Raw genomic sequence first — 20,754 nt, 5'->3', positions numbered from 1 at the left:
TCAACGCGCCGTAAGGTTGTCGCTGCTCCCAACATGAGCCATTGTCTTTGGGAAGGTGGGTGAGGTGGGGACTGGGAAGCAAAGGGGATATAAAGTGCTACCTTGACGGGACCAACAATAAATCAAACCCAAACTTTCAGATCTGGCGCATTGAAGACGGCGATAAAGTGGCCGTTGACCCGAGCACTCACGGTCAGTTCTACGGCGGAGACTGCTACATCATCCAATACGCGTACACCTTCGCTGGGAGACAGGGTCACATCATCTATTACTGGTAAGCCGTTGAGAAGCTTCATTGGATTTTTTTTTTTTTCTGTTCTTTTTTTTGAAGAGGCTTTTCTGGGGTCGGTGCTTGCTGCGGCAACCAGGTTCTTTGTTGAAACTCTTGGTCGCTGCTGAAGTTTAAGCCGAGGTGCTGTCTGCCAATTCAGCCGGAATTAAGGATCCAGTGTTAATATTTGGAGAGTTCTACTTGTGTCCTGGCCAGTATTCCTCACTCCACCAAAAGGGGGATTAACTGACCATTCCCCTTGCTCGCTGTTGGGATCTTGCTGTGAGACAATTGGCTGCTGCATTCGCTGTCATTACCGTGACAACACTTCGAAAGTGATTGTGTGACTGCACGACTTTGGGGGGTGTTGGATGCACGTGAAAGGCAGATGAGAATCCATTCAATCTTTATTACTGGTCTGAGTGGCCCTGGGTGTGGGAGGGGGAAATGCATTAGTGCCTTTTTTTTTTTCCCCGGATTTTATTATTCAGTGACCAAACTGAAAAATGTCCGCTTATAGATGTTGGTGAGGTTGACACTGGCAAGGCTGCACTTTTTGTCCATTCCTAACTGCCCTGAAAGGCGGTAGTCCATGTTTATGTCTGTAAACCTCAGCAATATGTAGGACTTGCCACTAGGGGGCACACCTGTGGGAGACCGAAGGGTCACCTGTGCATCCTGGGGCAAGCAGGTATAAAAGATGATTCACCGTGCTGCTTCTCCACTCGAGTCTGAATAGAGAGACCAAGATCACAACAGTTTGAGCTTCCAACACAGTTTTGTGGATTATTCTGAACTTAACAGTCCACCTTTTCCTGGAGCCACTGCAGCCCATGTGATGAAGGTGCAGTTGGGGTAGGGAATTCCAGAACATTGACCTGGGAAGGGGTGAAGCAAGTCTCCAGAGTGCAGTGTGACTTGGAGGGGAGCTTGGAAGTGATGGCGTTCCAATGATCTTGCTGGCGGGCATTCTGCTGCATTCCACTGCATTCCGCCCGATTGCTGAATTACCTGCTGGCCCAATTTGTCCGAGTTCGCTTGTGAAGAATTACCATTTGTCAGAGGTCCCAGGGATTACCTAGATCTATGGAACTGCACCTCCGCATGAATCTGTGCTTGCACAAGGAGTGGAGAAGTCAAGCAAGCAACTTCTGTCTCTTTGACGTAGAACATGGAGTACGGTGGGGCCTAGGTACTGAAGCAACTGTGGTTGCTCTAATATACTCTGAATTGTTTATATTGATTTCCCTCAGTTGCTAGTTGATTTGAGGTGACTGTAATTCTCAGGTCCCTGGAGGTAGACCTCTGCGAAGTTAGATATTTTTTTTAAAAGATGACACTGCTTTCAAACCCTACAAGTACCAAGTATCCCTTTGAATTCTCTCTCTCTCTCTCTCTCTCTCTCTCTCTCTCTCTCTCTCTCTCTCTCTCTCTCCTTGCTGTTGTCTCTGGGGCTTGATGCGGAGCTGAAGATGCCTGCCCTGATGATGCAACTAGTCCGGCCTCGTGCATCACACCCCAGCCTGACCTGACCGGCATCAGCTGGGCTTTACACGTTTGTCATAGGTCTGTGAAAGAAAGAGTCGCAGCCTGTCTCTCAGCTGCCTTGCACACCCACTTAAAATGGCAACATGAGGGAGCAGCAAAAATGTCTCCCCATGCAACAGAGAAAAGCTATCCAAAACGTGTGACATTGACAGGGCCTTGGTCAAGGAGCCAAGACTGTCAACCTCGCTGATAAACACACAAAAGAAAGACTTGCATTTATATAGCGCCTTTCATGACCACCTGTCTTCTCGATGCTTTACAGCCAATTAAGTACTTTGAGTGTAGTCACTGTTGTAATGTAGGAAATGCAACAGCTAATTTGCACACAGCAAGCTCCCACAAACAGCAATGTGATAATGACCAGATAATCTGTTTATGTTGCTTGGGGGATAAATATTGTCCCAGGACACAGGGGATAACTCCCCTGCTCTTCTTCGAAATAGTACCCTGGTATCTTTTACGTCCACCTGAGAGCAGATTGGGCTCCCCTTTCTCATCTGAAAGATGGCAACTCCGACAGTGCAGCACTCCCTAAGCACTGCACTGGAATGTCAGCCCAGATTTATGTGCTCATTCCTGGAGTGGGACTTGAACCCACAACCTTCTAACTCGGGTGAGGGTGCTATCATAGGCAGTCCCTCGAAATCGAGGAAGACTTGCTTCCACACTCGGTGAGTTCTCAAGTGACTGTACAGTCCAATACGGGAATTACGGTCTCTGTCACAGGTGGGACAGTGTGCCTGAAGGAAAAGGTGGGTGGGATTGGTTTGCCGCACGCTCCTTCCGCTGCCTGTGCTTGGTTTCTGCATGCACTCGGCGTTGAGACTAGCGATTGCTACCCACTGAGTCACAGCTGACACATATAATATTTTAAAGTGGATCAATGAAATTCAGTTTTGGGTCTAGGTGGAGGCTGGTAGGGCCAATAAGTTCATGTCATTGATTGATCAGCCCAACCTGTGTCTCAATCCCTTCTTCCTATGGAAACCTATCTAATTATTACTTAAAACCTATTGATACCATTAATTTCAATGGCCTTCGCTGGTAACTTATTTCCAAAGTCTAGCGACTTGTCCTGCTCCAAAGTTTCCTTGTGTTAAAGTGTTCTCCCAGTGTTTGAGCCCTTTTATCGTAGTGACTTTTTATTTTTCTGTCTGTTCCCTTTTTATAGCTTGGCAGCTTCGCTTGGACTTTGGAATCCATATCATTACCTCACTCTACTGAAGGGTTTTTAAAAAAAAAAACATTTAATGTGAAGGTGTTGTGCTCCTATATATAATAAAATTAAAAGGTTTATATTGCTGTTCAGATCCAGGAATGGAGTTCACTGACTTGGGCACTTTACTCGGTCTGTAAACTGTGCCCAGTGCTGCCCCCTAGCTGTGCAGGAACTGAACTTCCTGGAATGTGGAAAGAGCAATTTGATGTTGAACATTAAGGATATTCATTACCCAGTCAGTGAGAACCGAGACTGTTTCTGACAATTGACCAGAGTGCCACACACACGCCCGCCAGTCATCGCAGTAACTGGTTGGTAATTAGCATGTTGCACTTCGTGGATTGTAAATTACACACCTCAAAGACTATTTTCTCTTTTTTTAAAAACAAGGCCCCACATGTTGACCCGACTCCCTCCCCCAGCTGGTGACGGCTAACTCAGCACAAACTGGGCCTTGAAGCTGGGGGTTGCTTTGCTCTCGTTGCCTTGGTTACTGCGTTAGTAGGTGCACCAACATTAGTGTCCTCGACCAGGCCAACATCCCCAGCATTGAAGCACTGACCACACTCGACCAGCTCCGCTGGGCGGGCCACATTGTCCACATGCCTGACACGAGACTCCCAAAGCAAGCGCTCTGCTCGGAACTCCTTCACGGCAAACAAGCCAAAGGTGGGCAGAGGAAAAATTACAAGGACACCCTCAAAGCCTCCCTGACCAAGTGCAACATCCCCACCGACATCTAGGAGTCCCTGGCCAAAGATCGCCCTAAGTGGAGGAAGTGCATCCGGGAGGGGGCTGAGCTCCTCAAGTCTCATCGCCGAGAGCATGCAGAATTGAAGCGCAGGCAGTGGAAAGAGCGTGCGCCAAATCAGTCCCACCCACCCCTTCCCTCAATGACTATCTATCCCACCTGTGACAGAGTCTGTGGCTCTTGTATTGGACTGTTCAGTCACCTAAGAACTCTCATCAGGAGTGGGAGCAAGATTCCAAGGGACTGCCTATGATTTACTCACTGAGGCACTGGGGAAGCTGGAGTCTGGTCCACTGGTTAATCTGTTTGGTTGGTTGGCTTTTTGTTTTCCAGGCTGGGAGGTGATTCGTCACAAGACGAAAAGGGTACTGCTGCCATCTTAACTGCTCAGCTGGACGAGGAGCTGGGAAGTGGCCCAGTCCAGGTAAAAAAAAAAAACACACACACCTTTCTCCAGCAGAGTCAAAGCACGTTCGGTGGTCACGAAGTGGCCTGTAAATTACCATCACTGATCTTGGCAAATGAGTGCAGGACATTGCATGGGTTTATTAAAAAATCATTATAAAAACTAGCGTTTTGACCATTTTAATATGGGAGGCATTAATTTTTAGGCTAATGTTTCTGGTGCCGGAGAAAGCACCACACACAACAAGAAAGCAATCCAAATTAAACAATTGTACGACTGTTTTCTCTAAGCTTGTTGATGCCAAGGCTCGGTCCCATGATTGGGCTCAGTGGGCGAGTGCAGCAGGTCATTCCATGGAGCTGCCTTAATTACACGTCTGGCTCTCTGCCAGCCAGCTCCACAGGGCACCAATTAGTTTTATTGTTCGTGCTTGTGTACGTCGAGTACTGCAGGCACAAATCGTTTAATTCTTGGGTTTGGGGTTGGGTGGGGGTGGTGGTTTTCTATTTAAATCTCTGGCCTGATTTGCGTGGCCATAAAAACCTGGAGTTCTCGAGCTAAATACATGTAATGACCTTTTAATAGTAGAAGTTAAGTGTCATTAAATAAGAGGACCGAGGGCTGCTTCCGTTGGGCACCAATCAATGTTTGCATTTTTTTCTCATTCTCCACCGCAGTGTTTATGCGAAGGTTTTACTGTGTTCCTGCTGTAGACTGAGGAGCTCTGCATTGCACACAGCAGCACGTGCATCATACACCATCCGTGCATCCCCCCCCCTCTCTACTGTCACGTCACCTTAAGAACATAATGGGAGCAGGAGTAGACCATTTGGCCCCCCGCCATTCAATAAGACCATGGCTGATCTTCTACCTCAACTCTACTTTCCTGCACTGTCATCGCATCCCTTGATTTCCTTAATATTCAAAAATCTATCGTTATCTGTCTCTAATATACTCAACGACGGAGTCTCCACAGCCCTCTGGGGTAGAGAATTCCAAAGATTCACCACCCTCCGAGTGAAGACATTTCTCCTCATCTCAGTCCCTTCAAAGTTCTTTATCTGTGGCAAATACCAAGGGGGAAAAGTGTTTTTCAGTGAGCCAGTAAGAAGGCAAAGTCAAACATCGCTGCTTTTGTAGGACAATCTCCCGACCATCAAATTAATTGTGCGGAATGTCCAACATTTACCAAATGCTCCACCCCTCCCCCATTCACTGGGGTTTAAACCAGACTCTTGTTCTGCAACAGACTATGCAAATACTTCAGGAAACCATATCCAAGATTTATCATTTCACTTCAGTTTAAAAGCTTTGTACCATCCATTATACCAACCGATGGTTTCTTGGCTGCTGTTGGGAGCCCGTCTAAGTGCTTTTGTAATCCAGGCGCTCTATGGGATTTAAATGGATTATGTTTTCTTGCTTAAATCCCAAGGTCCCTGCTTTCCCCTTTAAGTCTTGTGGCATGAAGCCCCTTTTAGAAATAAAAATGGAAATATCTGTACTTATTTTAAAATAGCCAATGCTGGAAATGTGCAAGGTAGTCAGCCTCTGAAAGAGGAAAAAAACAGTTTAGGTTTTGGGTGAGATCTTTCATCACAATTGGGGGGTGGGGGGAGCACATGGTTCACTTTCATACACCCAGTATTTATATCTCTATCTACCTTGGGATATGGGTGTCGCTGGCAAGGCCCACAATGTATTCCCCATCCCGAGTTGCCCTTGAGAATGTGGTGGTGAGCTGTTTTCTTGTCTTGAACAGGCAGGCAGTTAAGAGTCCACATTGCTGTGGGCCTGGAGCACATAAGAATATAAGAAAGCGAGCAGGAGTAGGCCATTGGACCCCCTCGAGTCTGCTCCACCATTCAAAAAGATCATGGCTGATCTGATCATGGACTCAGTTCCACTTCCCTGCCTGCTCCCCATAACCCTTTATTCCCTTATCGCTCAAAAATCTGTATCTCCGCCTTAAATATATTCAATAACCCAGCCTCCACAGCTCTCTGGGGCAGAGAATTCCACAGATTTACAACCCTCAGAAGAAATTCCTCCTCATCTCAGTTTTAAATGGGAAGCCCCTTATTCTGAGATGATGTCCCCTAGTTTTAGTTTCCCCTCGGAGTGGAAATATCCTCTCTGCATCTGCCTTGTCAAGCCCCCTCATTCTTATGTTTTGATAAGATCACTTCCCATTCTTAACGCTAATGAATAGAGGCCCAACCTACTCAGCCTATCTTCATAAGTCAAACCCCTCATCCCCGGAATCAACCTAGTGAACCTTCTCTAAACAGCCTCCATTGCAAGTACCTGTACATCCTTAAATACAGAGACCAAAACTGCCGCAGTACTCCAGGGGCCCGAAATTGGTCAACATACTACCCCCTACCGCCCTAAAATGTGATTTTGGTCAAAACACTGACATACCGCTTGGCAGAATATTCATCAACGACAGCAGTATGCACACGATCCACCGTACAGAACTGCCCACATACTGTCCCAAAAAAAATCCGATTTTCATGACTGTATACAGTCCTGGAAAAGGTGGTTTTACGCGATCTTAAGTGGGCGGGAATGGGCGGAGTGCATGGATCCGCCATTTTAGAAATCGGGACCTGTCAGCTAAAGCAGCACCTCCCATTTCTGAGGTGAAGTGATTTAAAAAAAAAAAATGTAATTTAGAGTGGAAGGTATTTTTATTGCTCCTGAATAACTTAAGAAGGCATTTTAGTTTTTTTTTTTAAGAATGGGGCGTATACCATCTCTGCCTGTATTGCTAACAACCTGCCTAATGGAGGGACCAAATGTGAGGAAGTTTATTGAGCAGAGTTATAAGGGTAATGGAGGCCTTGCCCTGCTGATTGTTGCCCTAAAAGTTTGACTCTGTACAAGAGTGCTTAAATTAAACTCAAAAGTTTACATCATCTCAAATATACAACAATTTTATAATGACCCCCTCAACTTTAATCACAACTTCAACAAAACTTTTCAACTTTAATAAACTTTTACAAATCAAACTCAAATTATTCAATGCACAAGTACAACTAAAAGACCCTTTTACTGTCCTCTGCCACTGCCTCAACTGCATGTTACACCACCATTGGGACTATTCCCTTCCCCCTTCCCTTTCCCAGTGCCCCTGAGCCCGACCTCCCCGTGCTGGTACCAAGCCGGCGTGCAGCACCGCACCGAGTGCTGTTACTGTCGTTCGGGGTCAGACATTGCAGGCACAATAACTGGGGCCTTGAAGCTTGCTATGTGGAAGACGAGGCTTCAGGGCTGGAAGATGTCAGCTCCCCACCCTCTGGTGCTGTCGACCTGACTGTGGTGGGGTGGGGGTTCAGTGCCATGTCCCAATCCTGTCGATTGCTGCATGGTGTCAGCAGTTCGCTCCTTTGCAGTGATCATATGCGACGTATCCTCAGACTGCCGCTCTGATAGAGCCTCGATGTTTGCAGTTATTGTAGCCATGGCCTTGAGCAGCTCTCGACCTACGTCGACCCTGGCCTGTGACAAATGCACCATGTCCTGGTACACGCCTACAGCAACCGACCTTTCCTGCACCAACCTCCGTCGCTGCGGCAAAGGCGCTGCATCACTGGGGGTGCCTTGCTGCGCACAGCTTGGTCCGACAGATTCAGAGGAGCCATGGGGGAATCCCCTGAATACAGACTCTGTGGTGGAGGATGTTCCAGCTGTCCCACATGGAGCTGGTGTATCCTCCTCCATCTCCACACCCAGCTCCACCTTCACTGGCTGCCGGATCAGCGGCTGTTCCTGTTCCTGTTCCCCTTCCTCTTCCTCGTCAGGAGAGGGCTGGGTGAAGCCAGAGGTGGAGGCAGTGAGTCTGTTGTCTGTGTTGCTGTGGTCTGAATCATCCGAGTCTGGAAATGCAAAACAACATTTCAAAAAGCTTGGCACCAGGGGAGGGGTCAGGGTTACATTAGTACATAGTACAGTGACTTATCACAGTCTTACTTAAATGTCCACCACTGCTGCAGTACTGCATTACACATCGCAGACAGAATACATGTACGCATTGCGTTAATGCCCCCAACATTACAGTACATGAGGCCAACGTTACAGTGCAATAAACTTACATTACATCAGGCCAACATTACAGTTACATTACATGAGGACCGCAACACAGACTGCATTTTATGCAACTTACCATCTTGTGTGGGTCGGCTCCAATGCTGGTACGGTTGCTATCCCCAACCAGGGCACAGATCTGTCAGTCACAGGCTCCTGGGCTGCCCCCCCCTCCCCCCAGCCCCTGTACGCTGCTGATTGTCTGCTATTGCAGATGTCTTCTGCAGAAAGTAAATCAAAGTTTAAAAATCTTCAATCCATTTAACATCACAGACACACAGGGTCGCACACACCATTTAAATTATAATTTGCTTTTCTATTATTTCTACCAAATTTTTGCCCACTCACTTAGCCTGTCTATATCCCCTTTGCAGATTTTTTTTTTTGTGTCCTCCTCACAATTTGCTTTCCCACCCATCTTTGGATCATCAGCAAACTTGGCAACATTACATTCATCCAAGTCATTAATATAAATTGTAAATACTCACGTAGGCCAGAACAGGTAAGCACAGCAGATTTCCTTCTCTAAAGGACATTCGTGAACCAGATGGGTTTTTAGCACCAATCCGGTAGTTTCATGGTCACCATTAATACTAGCTTTTAATCCCAGATTTATCTAATTAATTGAATTTAAATTCCCCAGATGCCATGGTGAGATTTTACCTCACTCTCTCACTCACACACACACACACACACACTCACTCACGAGTTCCTCAGTCACAGCAGGTACTGGGCCGCAGGTGTAGATGGGACCATGGTGCTGTTTACAATAGGTGCAGTGGGAAAGATGTGTTTACAGGGCTGTTTTTGCCACGGAAGGTCTGCAGTCCAGCCCAGTTCAATGCTAACTGTCGAACCAGGCTCTCTTTTTTTTTAAACAAAATAACTGTTTGCGTTCACGGAGCAGGACTTCATTGCCGACTGACTGAATTCCTAATTCCCTGCAGGGACCTGACGGTTCCCGAACCATTAACCAGGTATCGGCACCTGCTCGCTGTACAATATGGCCCCTCCCCCTTGGCTTTGAGCGAGACTGGACTTGTTGCAAATGGAAGTGCATTTGTGTCTCTAACCACGAGTCTGGCAAGCATGGGATGGCCGTGCATGTTTGAGTTGCCCTTGTGTCTCTGCTTTCTCTTGTCCAGGCTGCTGCCCTCGGAGTGAACAGCTGTTTTATAACCAGCAAAGTATCAGTAGTTGACTGGCAGCTATAGCTGGAATGCTCTCTGCCTTTGCATCCATTGATGTCATCAGTCTGGTCGGTCTCTGAAGGATTAAATGTGTTGTTGAGCCTTTGATAATGTCACTGACACTTTTTTTTTGGCCTGCCTTTAATTCCCCCCCCCCCCACCCCCTTGAATGTTAACTGGATAAAGCCTGCCTTTATTCCTCCCTTGAATGTTAATGTGGGTGGGGGCTTTAGAAATGGAAGGTATGATGTCCGTGCTGGGAAATTTAAACCCTTTTTTTTTTTTTCCCCTAATTTTGACAGCCAGTGTCGGCACTGGGAGCTTCCAATTGAAATCCAGCAGTGGGTCGATTCGGAGTAAAGCTCTCTGCGTTCTGCCTTGGCCTCAACCCCACTATGAGATGGACACCCCTACTGTCTGCATTTTTCACCTCCCCTTCCTGGTTTCTTTTGGAGCGAGGCTGTCTGTCGAAGGCTAGAATTAACTGTTTGGGTTATTGGCACTGGAATGCTTGATGAGTTTGAGCGACATTCCTCCGCCCCAATTTAAGAGATGCTATCCCATTTGTTTTAAATGTACTAATTCCTCCCAGAGGAATTTTTTGTAAGTGTTGAGTGAGCATCCATACTCCTGGCGCAAATGCTTTTTGAACTTTGATGTGGACCACTGGGCAGTTTTGGGCCAGTCATCTCTGCCCATTAGGGTTGAAACTGGCCACTTCACTTTGGGCCATGGCCAACCAAGGCAGGAGACCTTGCATTCCATTAGTCAAGGCTGCCCCCTCTCCCACGGGTGAGAATTCCAACCCACTGTCACTTCCAGATTTTTAGCTGATGGACTGTTATTGTGCATCTGTGCTCGGCTCAATCTGCTTTCTATGTTACGCAGTCCCTATTTGGGCACTGCCAACTTCTGCTGCAGGCACTTGCAGCCATATACTTCTTCCACTAGATGGTGCTTCAGACGCTGCAGTTCCCTCCGACTGACCTACAGTCTCCCTAATGCACCGAGGGAGTTTTACCTTTCTCCTGGCTCTCTGGGGGAATCTAGCAAAACTCTTGCATACAGAAGTTGGGTTATAATTGTTTTCAGTAATCTTGTGAAAATGTCATCGCCCATTTTATTACTTTTTCAGCCCTGCTTGCTGATGTCGACTAAAACTCTTTCAACACAAGCTCTGCTCCCAAATTCAATGAACCAAAAACCAGTTGCTATTTGCACAAAAGCCCAGAAATTGCAAAAACAAAACATTAATTGTAGTGGATCATTTCTTTTGTAATGAGGTCAGTTGGATTATATAACTTGCATGCATCAGGAGCCAGTTTTATTAGTTTTAATCCGGTTGATGCCAACAATCTGAAGTCTTGCATATCTCCATGTGCCCCTGATGTCCAGATGAATTACCATTCTAGGCCAGCTCCTTGCATACTCCGTTATGGCATAATCGTCCCCTTACACCTCTTCTGCCTGTGGCCTATCTCTGACTTGTTGCAGGGATTCCACGGGATGGATATTGGGCACTTTATATTGGCACTGGGACTATGGCAGTGACTGGTTTTACAGTGGGGCATGTTAACGGTGTTTGATCTATTCTAACAAGGCTCCACCTAACTTTAGTGTTTCTTTTAAGGCCACCCTGTGTCTCCCGTTTTTCTCTCTGCATGGGTCACCCCTGCGTTCCGAGCTTGTGTCTCGGTGACTAATCTCACGGTTGTTTTCTGTCTGATTTAAGTTACTGCTTTGACATTCCATTTTTTTTTTAGTTGTTGAATTGTTCCAAATACTTTACTACTGTGCTCTCTCTCTCGCTCTTTCTCTCGTCTTCTTTTTTTTTGCCTTTCAGTGACACGGCCTCTCCAGGGATTATAGAAGGGATAGTAAACAGTCACAAGGCATGGTTTACTGAAAAATGTGCTATAGCGGGTGCTGGAAAACATTGATCTCATGAGCTCGTTTATTTTTTTGTTTTTGTAATCAGATCTGTGATGATTTGGTCTCTTTCCTCCCCACCCCCCCCCCCCCCTCCAACACGCCATGGTTGGCCACCACTGACTTCTCCCCCCCCCCCCCCCCCCCCCCACCACTCGTGAGAGCAACTTCCAAGCCTCCAGCACTGCTCCTGGAGGAGATGGTTGTGGGATAAACTCTCCCTTCTGATTTTAATTTTCCTTTCCCCCTCATGGGGCGGCCCAGTGCAGATGGGCAAATGGTGTGGCTGAAAGTTCTGCCTTGGCCATTCTGTGCGCAGCATCACTACAGCGACATGGGCTGAGCTCCCTGGGGAATCGGTGTCTCCAATCCACCATCTAGTTTACAACACTCAGTTCAGGAGGAAAAGGCACTGAAAGTGTCCTGGCTAGAATAGATACATCAACGTTTTATTTGTTCTTTGCCCTTGCACTGCGTGTCGATGCATGACCCTAAAGGCTGGTACTTTGTGTAACCAGCAGGAATGTGCCAGGTATCCAATTGGCACCTCCAGGTGAGGACAGGAAGTCACCTGGGCAATTGTGGCCATGACCAATGCTCATTGCACCACAGAGCGCCCCAGGGATCCTGTGCAGTGGGCTTTTAATACAAAAAATGCACATGTGCTGTATTTTGAATGGGACGCATGGTGCCTAAAATAACTTGGAGAGCGTTGGGCATGGCCCCATGTACAAGTAGCTTATGGCACCACAATTAGCTGTTCTTGTTCCAATGACCGGAGGTCAAATCCAGATGGAAATTTGAGAAAGTGAAAATAAAGCAGCCGATTCCCATGCTTGCCGTGTGCAGCAAGGACTAGTGACGGTGACATTTATGACCAGTGGTAACGGCTCTGTGATCAAACTAGGGGGCACAGCCTCAAAATACGGGGGAGCCAATTTAAAACCGAGTTGCGAAGAAATTTCTTCTCCCAGAGGGTTGTGAATCTGTGGAATTCTCTGCCCAAGGAAGCAGTTGAGGCTAGCTCATTGAATGTATTCAAATCACAGATAGATTTTTAACCAATAAGGGAATTAAGGGTTACGGGGAGCGGGCGGGTAAGTGGAGCTGAGTCCACAGCCAGATCAGCCATGATCTTGTTGAATGGCGGAGCAGGCTCAAGGGGCTAGATGGCCGCCTTATGTTCTTGTGTATCCCACGTTGCCACCCAGTACAAGGAGGTTTATTTTTTTTAAAGGGAGGCAGACAGAAAGCAGGAAACTATAGACCAGTTAGCCTAACATCTGTAGTTGGGGAAAATGCTGGCTTCCATTATTAAGGAAGCAGTAGTGGGACACTTGGAAAAATATAATTCAATCCAGCAGAGTCAGCATGGTTTTATCAAGGGGAAGTCATGTTTGACAAATTTGCTGGAGTTCGTGGAGGATGTAACGAGCAGGGTGGATAAAGGGGAACCAGTGGATGTGGTGCATTTGGATTTCCAGAAGGCATTCGATAAGGTGCCACATAAGGTTACTGCACAAGATAAAAGTTCACGGGGTTGGGGGCAATATATTAGCATGGATAGAGGATTGGCTAACTAACAGAACAGAGTCGGGATAAATGGTTCATTCTCTGGTTGGCAAACAGTAACTAGTAAAGTGCTGCAGGGATCGGTGCTGGGGCCTCAACTATTTACAATCTACATTAATGACTTGGATGAAGGGACCGAGTGTAATGTAGTCAAGTTTGCTGATACAAAGATGGGTGGGAAAGCAAATTGTGAAGAGGGCACACACTCTGTAAAGAGATATAGCCAGGCTAAGTGAGTGGGCAAAAAGTTGCAGATGCAGTATAATGTGGAAAATGTGAGGTTATCCACTTTTTGGCAGAAAGAATAGAAAAGCAAATTATAATTTAAATAGAGAAAAATTGCTAAGTGCTGCAGTACAGTGAGGATCCTTGTGCATGAAACAAAGTTAGTATGCAGGTACAGCAAGTAATCGAGAAGGCAAATGGAATGTTGGCCTTCTGGATAGAGTATAAAAGCAGATAAGTCCTTCTACAACTGTACAGGGTATTGAGGCCACACCTGGAGTACTGCGTACAGTTTTGGTCTCCATACTTGCAATGGAGGCTGTTCAGAGAAGGTTCACCCAGGTTGATGCCAGGGATGAGGGGGTTGATTTATGAGGAAAGGTTGGGACTATACTCATTGGAGTTCAGAAAAATGAGGTGCTCTTATTGAAACATAAGATAATGAGGGGTTCAACAAGGTGGATGCAGAGGAGATATTTCCACTCATGGGGGAAACTAAAACTAGGGGACATAGTCTCAGAATAAGAGGTCTATCATTTAAAACTGATGTGGAGGAATTTCTTCTCGGGGTTGTAAATCTGTGGAATTATCTGGCCCAGAAAGCTGTGGAGGCTGGGTCATTAAATATTTTTAAGACCGAGATAGACAGTTGCTTAACCGATAAGGGGTTATGGGGAGCAGGCAGGGAAGTGGAGCTGAATCTATGATCGGGTCAGCCATGATCTTATTAAATGGCGGAGCAGGCTCGATGGCCAAATGGCCTACTCCTGCTCCTATTATGTTAAATCAAGGATTGCAAGTGTTGGAAGGTGGGCCTCCGAGAGGAGGATGTGGCTCGGAATTCAGCCCAAAACCTGTGCGATTTTTGAACATAATAGGAGTAGGCCATTTGGTCCCTCGAGCCTGCTCTGCCATTCAATAGGATCATGGCTGATCTGATCTTGGCCTCAACTCCACTTCCCTGCCCACTCCCCATAACCCTTGACTCCCTTATCATTCATTAAAATCTGTGTCACCACCCTAAAATATATTCAATGACCCTGTTTTAAAGTTCTGAATGGCCCAGTCAGAGATTCTGTGGACAACTCGATGTAATGCTTCATATTACAGTCCACTTAAATTGGGTGGGTTGTTCAGATTGGATTTCCTGAAATTAAAATAGTGTCTTGGATCACCAGTAAATGGTCTCGGCAAGACTGGATTCCCCATTACCTTGTGCACTTCTATTTTTTTTCTCCAGTGTCCTGTCTGTAACAGTAACTGTTGCTTTTCTTTCATCGTTCGAACAGGTGCGTGTGATGCAGGGTAAGGAGCCGGCCCATCTGATGAGTATGTTTGGAGGAAAGCCAATGGTCGTTTACAAAGGAGGCACTTCCAGGGAAGGAGGCCAGACCCAGTCTGCAGAAACCCGCTTCTTCCAAGTTCGTGCCAGTAGCTCGGGGTACACCAGGGCAGTGGAGGTTAGTTGGTTTGATGTCTGCTTTCAACCATTTCAAATCCTTGTGGAGAATGAGCAGGTCTCGCGAAAAGCCGAGGAGGCGGAGCCTTCTTTCAGGGAGATTTAGGGGAATAGTTGAATCTATATAAAAGAGAGACTTTCATTTTATATAGCGCCTTTCACGACCACCGGACATCTCAACACTTTACAGCCAATTAAGTGTAGTCACTGTTGCAATGTGGGAAACGCGGCAGCCAATTTGCGCACAGCAAGCTTTCACAAACATCAATGTGATAATGACCAGATAATCTGTTTTTTTTTTTTAATGTTGCTTGAGGGATAAATATTGGCTGGGACACTCGGGACAAATCCCCAGAACCTCTTCGAAATAGTGCCATGGGAGTTTTTATGTCCACCTGAGAGCAGATGGGGCCTCGGTTTAACGTCTCATCTGAAAGATGGCACCTCTGACAGTGCAGCACTCCCTCAGCACTGCACTGGAGGGTCAGCCTAGATTTATGTGCTCAAGTTCCTCGAGTGGGGCTTGAACCCACAACCTTCTGACTCGGAGGCGAGGGTGCTGCCCACTGAGCCACAGCTGACACATACAAGCGAGGTTTCCTTTTGCTATTCGCAGCAAGAATTAAAGATTGTCCTTCTGTACGCCCATTGCATGTTACCACGTGACAAGACATCAGGAACTCTCTTTTTTTTTTTTTCCCCAGGTTCCTAAAGGTCCAGCAGGACCAGTGTGTCAGCAGCAGATGTCACTGGTGCACTTTTTCACAAAACACACTCACGCTCGCGCCGCGCTCTCACGCGAGCCGCAGTTTCTGTCACGGGTGGGACACAGTCATGGTGGAAAGTCTGGTTTGCCACACTCTCTTTCCGCTGCCAGCGCTTGATTTCTGCATGCTCTCGACAATGAGACTTGAGGTGCTCAGCGCCCTCCCAAATGTTCTTCCTCCACTTAGGGTGGTCTTGGGCCAGGGACTCCCAGATGTCAGTGGGGATGTTGCACTTTATCCGGGGGTCCTTGTAGCGTTTCCGCTGCCCACCTTTGGCTCGTTTGCTGTGAAGGAGCTCCGAGTAGAGCGTTTGCTTTGGGAATCTCGTGTCTGGCATGCGGACAGTGTGGCCTGCCCAGCAGAGCATGACTGAGTGTGGTCAGTGCTGGGGATGTTACAACACATTGTAACGGAGGAGTAATTGAAAATACCCGAGAGTTGGAACGGTATGGAGGGTTTGCCCGAGTTGAGTGCCAGCAATGGAAAAAATACATTTTGCCAACCTTTTTTTTATTTGTAGTGAGTTACAGCCTGTTGTATGCCCCCCACCCCCACCCCCCTCTTTCAATGATATCATTGTATACCCTGCAGTCAGGGAACCTCTGCGTTTGAATACTCATTTGGATGAAGGGTTTTCCTTCGGTATCAAACGTCCTTGCTCTCTGGCAGTACTCCAAGTTCTGTGTGCCTGCAGTCAGTTCCCAGGACGTCCCTGCGAAATATATCGACCTGCTCCTTTCGGCCTGACTGTGGCTGCAGCTTGCCCGTGGGAAAGCTGATCAGCGGAAATGTGGCCGGCATAGTCGGACATGATGATCAGCTGGCAGTGTGAAAGGACAGAGTGTTTCAGAAGGTGAGAACAGCAAGTATCTTGTCTTCTGATTATGGGAGCTGCCTCCCGTGGGCCAGATATGGACAAGGGTTGCTAAAGGTGTCTGTTTTTTGAGATTGTCTGGAAGCCAACTCTTAAAAGGATGTTTGCGCCCCCCTTTCCCCCCCCCCCCCCGGGTGTTGTACATCAGTTACTAATGGTGTTAATGTGATTAAGCAGCTACAAAGCTCAAGCTGTGGTTCCACCTTTGGCCCTGTCCAATCTCCTCTCCTCCTAGTTATGTATGCATGCTTGTATTGTTGTTTGTAACACTGAATGTACCTTCACCCTGTACACCAGAGGGTGCTGCTGCTGGAGACCTATGGGTTAGCTGCACATTGCAGGTAACCCAGTATAAACGGGAGATCACAGCTTGGTGTCCTCACTCTAGCTGCAAATAAAGGACTACAGTCTTCACAGTTTGAGTACCATACCCCTGCTTTGTGTGTGTATATTATAATATTCCCCCACACCCCCAACCCAATAAATTGCCGTTAAGTCAATTCTGCCCCTGCCTAAAGATAAACTTGGATTTATATAGCATCTTACACAAGGTCTCCAAACACTTCACAGACAATGAAGTACTTTTTGAGTGGAGTCACTTGTAATGTGCGAGATGCGGCAGCCAATTTGCGCACAGCAAGCTCCCACAAACAGCAATATGATGAGATCATTTTTTTTGTTACATTGATTGAGGAATAAATGTAGCCCACCGTGCCTTTTAAGTCCACTTGAGAGCAGACCGGGCCTTGGTTTAACGGCACCTCAGACAGTGCAGGACTCCTTCAGCACTGCACTGGCGTGTCAGCCTAGGTTTTTTTTAAACCCAGAACCTTTTGACTCCAAGGTGAGAGTGCTACCCACTGAGCCACAGCTGACACTGTGCCTAAGGTTTACAAGTCTTAAAATGTGAGTCATGAATATTGGGGAGCCAGAGGCGAAATCAATCGGCCCTGTAAATTCCAGTTGCGAAGTTGTGAAATGTATTGTGTATTTGCGCCTCCTGCGTGCCGTGGGGCTGCAGGCAAAAGCAGCTGTGCTCACAGATGCTGTGAACTGTTTCTGTTTTCTTCCCCCCCCCCCCCCCCCCCCCCCCCAAAGGTCGACCCCATTGCCGCCAACCTGAATTCAAATGACGCCTTTGTCCTGAAGGCCTACGGAGCTTGCTTCTTCTGGGTTGGCCAGGGAGCAAGTGATGCCGAGAAGCAAGGGGCCCAACAACTCCTCGACATTCTGGGAGACAGTGCTTCCGAAATAAGCGAGGGCAGCGAGCCAGGTAGGTGACTTGAGTGATCCCATGCTGGGCCAGCAGCTCGGTTTCTGACACCAACGTTTATAAAGAAAAACTTTGCATTTATATAGTGCCTTTCACAACCACCGGACATCCCAACATGCTTTACAGCCAATGAAGTACCTTTTTTTAAAAAAAAGTGTAGTCACTATTGTAATGTGGGAAACATGGCAGCCAGTTTGTGCACAGCAAGCTCCCACAAACAGCAATGTGATAATGACCAGATAATCTGATCTTTTGTGGAGGATAAATATTGGGCAGGACACGGGGGATAACCCCCCCCCCCCCCGCTCCTCTTCGAAACAGTGCCATGGGATCTTTTACGTCCACTTGAGGGAAGACTGTAACAGCCCCTCCGACAGCACAGCATTCCCCCAGTACTGCACTGGAGTATTGGCCTGGATTTATGTGCTCAAGTTCATCGAGTGGGTCTCGAGCCCAGAACCTTCCACCTTCATTATTACAGAATTATTGATACATTCTGTCTCTGGCTTTTGTTCCTGCAAAGCTTGTCAGCGAAGCAGGGGTGTGGGAAATCACAGACACCATGTACCGATGAGTTAATGATTAATTCCCTTTCCATTTTAATGGTGCAAAAGATGCCCACATTGTATACAAACTACTTCAACCATCTTCACCTGAGTGGGTTGTGAATCTTTGCAATTCTCTACCCCAAAGGGCTGAGCTGCTGAGTATATTCAAGGCTGAGATCGAGGGATATGGGGATTCGGCTGGAAAGTGGAGTTGAGGTCAAAGATCAGCCATGATCATCTTGAATGGTGGAGCAGGCTCGAAGGGCTGTATGGCCTACTCCTGCTTCTAGCTCTTGGGTACATCCAGGCTTTTTATTAATTGCATAGAAATATATATTACATGGGCAGCTGTATTTTAAAACCAGCGATTGTTTTTCTTGTGGCTTGCTACAGTATTTATACGGAATAAATACACCGTGTGAACCTTGCATTTAATCATCGCACTGTGCAGTCTGTACATCTCTTGTGGAATGTCTAATTGTTTCTCTTCTTTATTCTTTGCTGTTTTGATGACAGCTGAGTTCTGGGATATCTTGGGCGGACCAGTTGATTATCGCACATCTCCAAGACTGAGGAACAAAATGGACGTTCATCCTCCTCGTCTCTTTGCATGTTCCAACAAGACTGGACGCTTCATAGTGAGTTTGACTTTCAGTTACTGCATGTTTCCAGGAATTGTTGGCCCCATAGTAAACACCTGTGTAAGGTAACGGAGGAGTTAGATGTTAAATGAGCAGCAGGGTTCAGCCCAGAGTCCCTTGTGTGAAGGGTTGCAAACATCGGATATACGGCACAGAAACAAGCCATTCAGCCCAACCAGTCCGTGCCGGTGTTTATGCTCCACTCGAGCTGCCTCCCGTCTTTCCTCATCTAAATCTATCAGCGTAACTCTCTAGTTCCTTCTCCCTCATATGCTTGTCTAGCCTCCCCTTAAATGCATCTGTACTATTTGCTTCAACCACTAGTAGTGAGTTCCACATTCGCACCACTCTTTCGGTAAAGAAGTTTATGAATTCCCTATTCGATTTATTATATTGGTAGCCTCTAGTTATGTTCTTCCCCACAAGTGGAAACATTCTCTCTGTATCCCTCTTAATTTTAAAGACCTCTATTAGGTCATCCCTCAGCCTTTTTTCAAGAGAAAAGAGACCCAGCCTGAGAGGTTTTTTCAAAAATATACTTTATTCATATAAAATTTTCACAATACATTGGAAAATAGTTCGGTATCTTACGGTCAGCAATTCCTTACAATTCATTTGGATGCCGACAGCAGTTCCATACAATGCACCAGCGTGCATTTCATTTCAAGGTACAGTTTAGTACAATCCGGAAATCACATTGCATGTAGTACTGTGCAAATAAGGGTATTACATGGAGCAGATAGAACAGGTTTACATTACATTCCAGGATACATTTCAATACTGATCGTGAATCACGTTACATGTAGCACTATGCAGATAAAAGCAGTATACAGAACGGATGAGAATACATTTACATTTCTTTACAAGTTATTAAACAGTGCAGAGACTTTCATTATACATGGCACAACACAGGTGTTTTTCAGTACATGGTGCTCTATGTATACAAGCAGATTAACAAGTACAGCCAGAGGGGGGTCCGATTCTATCCCCTGGGTTTACCGTGGCGGAAGGGCCTTAGACTGTGGCTCTTCCCCACCGTGCCTTTGCGGTGACCGCACCAACCTTTAGTGCATCCCTCAGCACGTACTCCTGGACCTGGTCTGTAACCAGCCTGATTATCCTTTCCTGATGTGTATACCCTCGCATTTCTGCTATCATCCTTGTAAATTTCTGCACCCTCTCCAATGCCTCTAGTCCTTTTTTATAATATGGTGATCAGAACTGTACGCATTGCTCCAAGCATGGTCGAACCAAGGTTTGATACAGGTTGAGCATAAGTTCCCTACTTTTCAATTCTATACCTCTAGAAATAAACCTGAGGTTTGAGGTCTCAGCTGACTGCTCAATAGGGAATTCTGACAGTGAAATGGGAATTAGTGGCTTGAAGACAAGAGATCTCTCCTCCGTCATGTTAATTTGCCAGATACCTTTAGCAGTGGCTCCTAGTTTCTGAAATATAGGTTGGAATCGGAGTGCCACTGGACAGTATGATGTCGGCTTACTCAGGATTCAGAAGGGAAGATTTTTGTCTGACTAATTTCAACTTCTTTGAGGAAGTGACAACTGTGCACATGGAGTGCCATTTCCTCAAACACCGTGTGAAGCCCAATGACTTAATGTATGTCAACTGACACACGACTTTTGATAAAAGCTACGTGCAAAAGGCTTTAATTTAAACACTTGGTGTGGGGATTCAACATAAATCTTGGAATGGATGACAAACAATTGGATTACAAACAATTGAGTAAGCAGAGGAGTCATGTCAGAGTGGAGACATGTACTTAGTGAGGTAACCAGGCTCAGTGCTGGGACCCACTGCTGGTTTGCTAGTTCTAATTTCCATAAATGCCTTGGATTGAGAAAGTTGATGCAAAGTGCTCAAATTTTCAAATGATGCTGAACGAGAGGAGCTGGAATCCAAAGGGACAGCTTGGATTACAGAATGAGTTGGACAAAAGGTGTAACTCGACCAAACAATGGAAGATGTAATTT

General features: G+C 46.5%; 1 protein-coding gene across 2 annotated transcripts in view; it reads left to right on the top strand.

The window, feature by feature from the left end:
* The window catches only part of LOC139232425 (gelsolin-like), an 80,527-nt gene that overhangs the window by 41,104 nt on the left and 18,669 nt on the right, over positions 1-20,754 (top strand). The window contains exons 10-15 of one of the 2 annotated variants that reach the window (XM_070862581.1): positions 141-274; positions 4,123-4,213; positions 9,232-9,261; positions 14,490-14,660; positions 17,399-17,573; positions 18,638-18,759. In XM_070862581.1, coding sequence (XP_070718682.1) covers positions 141-274; positions 4,123-4,213; positions 9,232-9,261; positions 14,490-14,660; positions 17,399-17,573; positions 18,638-18,759 — 723 coding nt within the window. The remainder of the gene's footprint in view (positions 1-140; positions 275-4,122; positions 4,214-9,231; positions 9,262-14,489; positions 14,661-17,398; positions 17,574-18,637; positions 18,760-20,754) is intronic. The other variant, XM_070862582.1, reaches the window with a different exon arrangement.

The sequence above is a fragment of the Pristiophorus japonicus genome, chromosome 20 (genome assembly GCF_044704955.1).
Source record: "Pristiophorus japonicus isolate sPriJap1 chromosome 20, sPriJap1.hap1, whole genome shotgun sequence".
In the NCBI taxonomy this organism is placed as follows: Eukaryota; Metazoa; Chordata; class Chondrichthyes; family Pristiophoridae; genus Pristiophorus; species Pristiophorus japonicus.
This window is presented reverse-complemented; position numbering and strand designations above follow the sequence as displayed.